We start from the raw sequence: 8,107 nt of genomic DNA on the forward strand, positions 1-8,107 counted from the left end.
ATGTAATCTTCACATGGTAACGTGTAATGGATATAATTGACTATATAATGCACAATTTGTGAACTGCAATGCATACGAACAAGATGTGCTGTGTTATGATGTTTGACACACGTTTCTTGTTTCCCCTAAGGGTTTAATAAGCTTAGGGGCTAGGGTATAATACGTACGCATTAATAACAAATTATAAAACGATACGAATAATTTACCAAATTGTCACGAGTAATGGATGTTATTAACTATATAATGCACAATATGTGAACTGCAATGCATACGAATAAGATGTACCATGTTATGATGTTTGACACACGTTTCTTGTTTCCCCTAAGGGTTTAATAAGCTTAGGGGCTAGGGTATAGTACGTAGACATTACTAAATGCACGTATGTAATCTTCAATCCGTTGATTAACCCATATACACAATACCTCTAATAATGCATAATATACTGAGATAATGACAATTAACAGCTACATAATGCACTACCTAAACCAAATAATGCACATACGTATATTCCAATAACAACAATTTGTTAGTAATGTCTACGTACTATACCCTAGCCCCTAAGCTTATTAAACCCTTAGGGGAAACAAGAATCGTGTGTCAAACATCATAACATGGTACATCTTATTCGTATGCATTGCAGTTCACATATTGTGCATTATATAGTTAATAACATCCATTACTCGTGACAATTTGGTGAATTATTCGTATCGTTTTATAATTTGTTATTAATGCGTACGTACTATACCCTAGCCCCTAAGCTTATTAAACCCTTAGGGGAAACAAGAAACGTGTGTCAAACATCATAACACAGCACATCTTGTTCGTATGCATTGCAGTTCACAAATTGTGCATTATATAGTCAATTATATCCATTACTCGTTACCATGTGAAGATTACATACGTGTCTACGTACTATACCCTAGCCCCTAAGCTTATTAAACCCTTAGGGGAAACAAGAAACGTGTGTCCAAACATCATAACATGGTACATCTTATTCGTATGCATTGCAGTTCACATATTGTGCATTATATAGTCAATTATATGCATTACTCGTGACCATGTGGTGCATTATTCGCAGATACCAAAATGTGGCAGTTACTTTTCCGTCAAATGACAATAATAACCCTGTAATGCATACAACCACCTTCTATAATGCAACACGGAACCAGTTTTATAGAATCAATCTGATCCGTTGATGCCTTAGATCTAACGCGTAATATTAAGAAGGAAAAAGGATCTAAGATGTAAAAAGGAGAATAACGCTCCCCTATATATATATATATATATATATATATAGGTATTGATAGGGTTTTAAGTTGAAGTGTAAGTTTTTGGTGTTTATGAAATGTAACTTTCAACTTTTTTGACTAAAAGATTTTAGCTTTTTTGCCCATCTAACTATGTTATTTATCCTTTTATTGGAAGAAAAAGGAAAGAATTGGATTGATTTTTATGGATGTAATTTTCATTAATGGAGTTGACACCATTTGTTGTCTTTGTTATAATCGATTTTGGAAATGGGAAAAAGATTTTGGTGATGGATATGCAAGTGACCAAGAATATCTTGGTATGTGACTTGATTAGACATTTAACTATTTGAGAAATAAAATAACACATATTTAGATACAAATTTGTGTACGTGGCGTTATCTTAAACCCTAAAGCATATCAAAGAACTTATGGAATTGACAATGATACCGAAAATGCCAAAAACATTAACTGTCTCGAAATGACTTAAAATTCAGGGATTGCAAAACAAGTTGAGGAATCAAATTCATCAATACACCATGATGAACAATGGAATTTGGTCATCGAACATCATTTAAAGGGTGAAATTGTCATTGTATTATTTTTCTAATTATTTTTTAAATTTTTGTATTTTCGTTTTGTTTCATTTTAAGTTCCTAGGGTTTCTGGACCACTCATAAACTACGAATTCATTATTTTACAATTAGTTCTAATATTACTAATAAATATATAAACGGGTCATTGTTATTATGACGATGAAGCTACGCTCCGTCGTCATTGTTCGAACGCCGGAGTTAGCGACGGCCTTCGGACAATCCATCATCAAATTAAATAGAGTCACCTTATATGGTCGTTTTCATAATGGTAATTAGTAATGGTCTTTACTATGGATGAAATGGATAGAATGGCATAATTAGTTTGTTATCCATAAATAGAATATTGTTAGATTAGTTAATTAGGTAAATCATGTTATCAACGTCTCCAAATTATTTGGGTTAAAGTTCTTGATGAACTAAAAACGTTGTAATGTTTGGATGCCTTTCTATTAATAGTTATATATAAAACTCCACTCTTTAATCATGAGGGTTAGAATATTGTGGTACTTTGCAACTCGCGGCATGTGACTTGTTTTTCTTGTGTATATGAGTATCTTTATTATTTGACTAAATTTTGGAGCTTAGTTACCAACTTTTTACTATATTTTGGAGCTTAATTAGTTCCAATTTTTACATAATTTACACCTCAAAAAACAACATATAATTAGCATAGATACTAGTATGAATGAGTGAGATTTTATGGGTATGTTCCTCTTTCTCTACGTCATGGAATGTGCGAGCTCTTACCGTATGAATGATTTGTTGGATGATTTGTATGTGCGGGTGTTTTTCTTGGTTTCAGTTAACATTTTGTTTTGTCTCTTGTTTGAGTGCTTTTGGTTTTACCAAGGATGTCAGTTATAGGGTTGTTTTTTCTTTTGTTATTTGTTTGTCGTTTTTTCGGCTTAGTTGTCTTAATCGATGAACTTCTTCTCATTAGCATCGGTAATTTTAGAATTTTCCTTATATGAAAAGAAACAATCTATACCACACATATGTCTACCAAATAATACATAGTACAATATTAAATCACATATAGTCTACCAAATAAAATGAAAATGAATATATGTTTTGAAAGAAATTCTATCTCTTGCACATTAATAATCCTGTATACATACACGGTTCATTACCTTTCTTGCTTAAGCAAAGGACCGAATGGAATATGGTTGTAAAAAATATTATGCCTAAAATTAGATGCATAGGGACATGGGTGATTGTCCTCATTAATTTCAAACAACATAGGGTATGGGCGAGCAAAGAAAAATCTTGCTTTAATTATTCAAGATAATCTACTAAGATTCTTGGGATTGATTAATATTTTTGAAAAAAAAAACTTTATTAAGACAAATTAACAATGGGTACTTGAAATCCTGACAAGTGACAATAAAAACAAATGCAACACATATTACCTAACCATGACAAGGAAAATATATCTTAATTTCCAAATCCCCCTTCACCTATTAGTCTATTGAGCTCAAAATCTCTACATATGTATAGTTGAAATCCAACTATAATTATATTTAGTTAAGGTGAGAACTGAGAAAATGGAAGTACACTGAATTATTTTATTGGACGGATTAAAATTAAAAGGTTAAGACTATTATTTAGGGAGAGAGAGTAATATTTTAATATAAGGATGCCAAAAATTTTATTTAAGTGGGAGGCAAAATTGAGTCGGTCACTCTGATTTTATATATGTATAGATTTTAATTAGAAGAAAATAAAATTATAGTAAAATTTAATATATTAGGTCAATTCGAATTTTTGGAAGTTACGTTTTCTTTCTATTTTACTTTGTTCCATATACCTACAATTAATTTATTAAAACGTTTCAATTTGATGATACTTTTTTTTTTATGATACTTCTCCTTCATTAATTGATTTTTTTTTTAATCCGGGAATTCATTTTGATTACCGCACGTTTTCGTTTTTTTACTCTCTATATTTTGAAATAAAGAAAAACTCGAATTAAACGAATAAAATATTTATAAAAAACACCAACAAGAAATCTACAATAAGGTCTGGGCCTCATTATTTAAGTTTAAAAAGAACATTAATTATTGGGCTTTAAGAATATGTTATTGGGCTAAAAAGTAAAATGCTGAAATTGGCTTTTGAAAATGAAAATGAAATTTATTTCCGAACTCAACTTGTCAATAACTTAAACCAAACCAAACCAAACCAAACTAAACCCTAATTCGAGTTCAGACTGAACCGAAACCAGACCAAAATCATTCAATTCGGTTTTTAGAAGCCGGTTCAAGTGCTCAGTGCTCACCCATATATGTAATATGTCAATCAACATAGATGAAAGTAGACATTTCTTTGGTTAAATTCCATTTTCCCCTAATACATGTGTAAATTAATAAATATCTACTATACCATTCTATTTAATTTAATAAGTTCATTTATTTTAGTGTAAATCTAAAAAATATCAGTTAGACAATGGCAAAATCATACCACACATCGTTGGACACTATGTCTATGTTGTTATATGTATGTGTGTCAGTGTGTGTGAAAATTGTGTCATTGTCAACTCCATGACTGTAACATACCTTCACAGGTTTCTTGCCAAAAACCTATTTCAACAAAAAAAGGGGTAAGATTTAAAATGGATGAGTTTTCCACATCATATTTATCCACTCATGATATAATTCTATCTTTTTTCTCTCTCTTGTCGACGTGGCTCTATGTGTTCCTTAACTGAAGTTTCACATTTATAGAAACCAAAAAAAATTAAATTATGTGCAAAAATAGCTGTGCTTATAGAGCCAATTTTAAAAAAGAAAATGAATAGTTTTTCAATAATTCATCTATATATATATATATATTTAAACAGAATGTGCTGTTTCAGACATGGTATGGATAACATGATGGATTTCTCAAGAATTTCCCATACCTACACCATTAAAATGCAAATTTGGATTTTTTGCTAAATGTTGGAGATATTGTAGATTTATAGGTATGGTGATCTTGTTGAACTATATGATAAAATAAATCAAGAATGTTACATAGAATGTGATACTATTATTCTAATTTCGAGGCATATATGCCTAAAATATCTTTTGATAAACAAGGTAGCTCATTTCAGCTGAGAAGTTAAAAATACAGTATGTGATAATGTGAATGTATATTTTATAGTACTCCTATATATTAATAATTTTAATATTATCAACTACTAAGTCGAGCTGCTACACAAGGTTCATCAAATTAAGTTTGCCTATGTACTATATTGAAGCATGCTTATGTGTTAACTAGAACTTATAATTATGCAATTCTCATACATATTTGATATATCTACAAGATTCTAACATAATAATATTGTATAATTGATGCAATTCCTCCCGACAAAGTTGAAAAAGTCACAATCTCGGACTTAACAATTCGCACAAAATTACTTGCGAAATGAGGTGTAAAATTGAACTCAGCACGCCTCCAAGGGAAGTCGTTTGAGAGGTGAAAACGCCATTTTACTAATTTCCACATTTTAGGTTATTTTTAGATTTTATTTCATATTTCCTCTTTGTTTTAGGGTTTGGCCGCATATAAATAATGGGAACTATTTTTTTTGCAATTAGTTTTTTATATGGAATTTAAGAGATTTCAAGAAACGAGTTTTTTAAAATTCTTGCATGGTTTAATTATTCTTGCAGATCAATTGACATCAACAATAGTCAATACACAAATTATCACCAAATCAAATCTAGCAAACAATATTTATATTTTTAGGCTAACAATAAATATCTGAATACCTTTACTTCCATTATAGAAAAGTTTCCATCTTGAACACCAAAATCATTACCATATTTTATCTCCCATCACTATTATTTTTTGGAATTGGGGACCATGATTTATAGACTTCGAACAGTATTATCAAAAAGAGACAATTCTTTCAAAAGGGGTCTCATTCAATCTTCTTCTTCCTTCTATTTTTTTGCCTTTTTCTTCCACAATAAAAAATATACAAATTTGAAAATACTGGATTAATACTTGTACTCATCCATGAAAAAGCTCACAAGAATCCTGCAATCTGAAATCCAGCCAATCAGCAACCTAAAATTACGATAATATTAAGTCTTTCAACCAATCAAAGAAGAGATAAGGTCCTTTGTGGGCCCAAAAGTGCAAAGCCCATAAAAGTGTGGAAAAAGTGTATATATATTTTTTGAAATATAGAGCAAAAGTGCATCTAGTGGGGCCCAACTCCAATTTAAATTATTGCCCCCAAAAATTGGACTTCTTTATATAAACATGACATTCTAACACATTTTTTCTTGCCTTTTCCTTGCAGCCTTTTACTTGATTGCTTTTAATTTCATTTTTTCCCAAGTGTTCATATACACTCATACTTATATATATACACACATACACATACCAAAAAAGAGAAATTCAATGGTTTCTTCAGACAAAAAAATGGCTAATATTGTTGGAGGCAAATCAATTAGGGCCTGCGATAGCTGCATTAGAAAACGTGCCACATGGTATTGCACGGCCGACGATGCATTCCTATGCCAATCGTGCGACTCCACGGTCCACTCAGCAAACCCTCTCGCCCGCAGGCATGAGAGAGTTCGCCTGAAGACCGTGTCGTCCTCGGTCAAACCCATTGACCGTGGACTCAGAATCTCTGTGCCTTCCTGGCATCAGGGTTTCACCAGGAAGGCACGGACCCCAAGGAAGGGCAAGAACGCCAAGTGCGGCCCTGCTGACGGACGATCCCTCAGCAGCGACCGCACCCACAACCACCTCGTCCCGGAGATCTCGAGCGAGGAGAACTCGCACGACGAGGAGCAATTGCTCTACCGGGTCCCGATTTTCGACCCGTCGGTCGCTGAATTGTGCATTTCGGTGAACTCGAACGAGGCCGTTGTCGGGAACCCGAACGACGGGGAGATCACGCCGGGTTCCGCGCCCGGATTCAACGGGTTTCTTCCGTCGGAATTGGATCTTGCCGAATTTGCGGCGGATGTTGAGAGCTTGCTAGGGAAAGGTCTTGATGAGGAGGCGTTCGACATTGAAGGGCTTGGGATTTTGGATGATGAGAGGGAGAGTTGTTTGGGGAGTGAGAAGGTGAAAGTTGAGCATGATGAGGAGATTGATCATCTAAATATTGATGGTGAATATATTGGTGTTGGGAGAGAAACATTCGAGTTGAATTTCGACTATGATTCTCCTATAAATGGTGAAGATGAGGAAATGGATACTAAAGAAATAAGCATGGAGCAAATTTTTGGGAGCAATTTTGAAGATTCTAGCAAAGTCTTTGATCGTGGTGATGATGATGCTAAGAAGATTTTCTTGAGTCTAAACTACGAGGGAATTATGTCGGCGTGGGACGAGGAGAAGTCTCCGTGGACGACCGGGGAGCGACCGGAGGTGAACCCTAACGATTGGCTGTCCGATTTCGCGGTATGTATGATTTAATCAAGCATTTTACATTTTAGTGCACCAATTGATAAATGTCACGTATTTCATTTAAAAATTTTCTAAATTTGATTTTTTTACTCGATTGTAGGGCACGTGTGGGGCGGTACATGTCTACGGAGACATTGGGGTGATGGGCGGGCAGCAGGCAGGTGCGGGGGGCGACGGAGGGAGAGAAGCGCGGGTGTCGAGGTACAGAGAGAAGCGGCGGACGAGGTTGTTTTCGAAGAAAATACGGTACGAGGTTCGGAAATTGAATGCGGAGAAGAGGCCTAGGATGAAAGGGAGGTTTGTGAAGAGAGCAAATTTTGTGGCATCGGCGGCTTTAGCTTTGATCAATAAATAGGGTTTTGTTTTAACTGTCAAATTTCGTGTTAACTATTTGTTAACTGCCTTAATGAATTTTTTTGTGTATAGCAATTGTTTATTAATCTTTTGCAGAAGCTAAACTTTTTCCAACCTAAATTGATTGATTTTATTGACAGAGTCGATTCAATTTCAAAGACTCCTTGTAATTAAAATTCATGTTAATTACAATTCGGCTCATATTGTAAATAAATATTTCATTTTCCAACTTAAATTGATTAATTTTTTTGATGGAATCGCTCTAGCTTCCAAGATTCCTTATAATAATGAATACAAAATTATACTTCTATTTAATTACAACTCTAAAAAATTAAAAACCTTCAACTAATCATCATCCACAAACTTGTAAGTGTAGTAACATTCTTGATATAGACACATATGATTGTAAGAAAACTACATAATTAAGAGGGGCAAATGGGATTCAGTAATTTTTATTTTTATTTTTATTTTTATTTTATTTTTATTTTCATTTTT

The 8,107-nt window shown here is 33.4% G+C and overlaps 1 protein-coding gene across 1 annotated transcript; it reads left to right on the top strand.

Moving 5' to 3' along the window:
* Positions 1-6,112: 6,112 nt before the first annotated feature.
* On the top strand, positions 6,113-7,694 carry LOC121778328 (zinc finger protein CONSTANS-LIKE 16-like). Its single transcript, XM_042175657.1, has 2 exons — positions 6,113-7,252; positions 7,359-7,694. Exons 1-2 carry the CDS (start codon positions 6,236-6,238, stop codon positions 7,611-7,613), a joined length of 1,272 nt encoding a protein of 423 aa, XP_042031591.1. The 5' UTR covers positions 6,113-6,235; the 3' UTR covers positions 7,614-7,694.
* Positions 7,695-8,107: the final 413 nt, after the last annotated feature.

The sequence above is a fragment of the Salvia splendens genome, chromosome 19, assembly GCF_004379255.2.
Source record: "Salvia splendens isolate huo1 chromosome 19, SspV2, whole genome shotgun sequence".
Taxonomy (NCBI): Eukaryota; Viridiplantae; Streptophyta; class Magnoliopsida; order Lamiales; family Lamiaceae; genus Salvia; species Salvia splendens.

What these genes read in the sequence shown, in the direction of transcription:
- LOC121778328 (XM_042175657.1), top strand. Translation starts at nt 6,236, where the DNA reads ATGGTTTCTTCAGACAAAAAAATGGCTAATATTGTTGGAGGCAAATCA. An exon ending in ATTGGCTGTCCGATTTCGCG is followed by an intron (nt 7,253 to 7,358) that starts GTATGTATGATT and finishes ACTCGATTGTAG; the next exon opens with GGCACGTGTGGGGCGGTACA.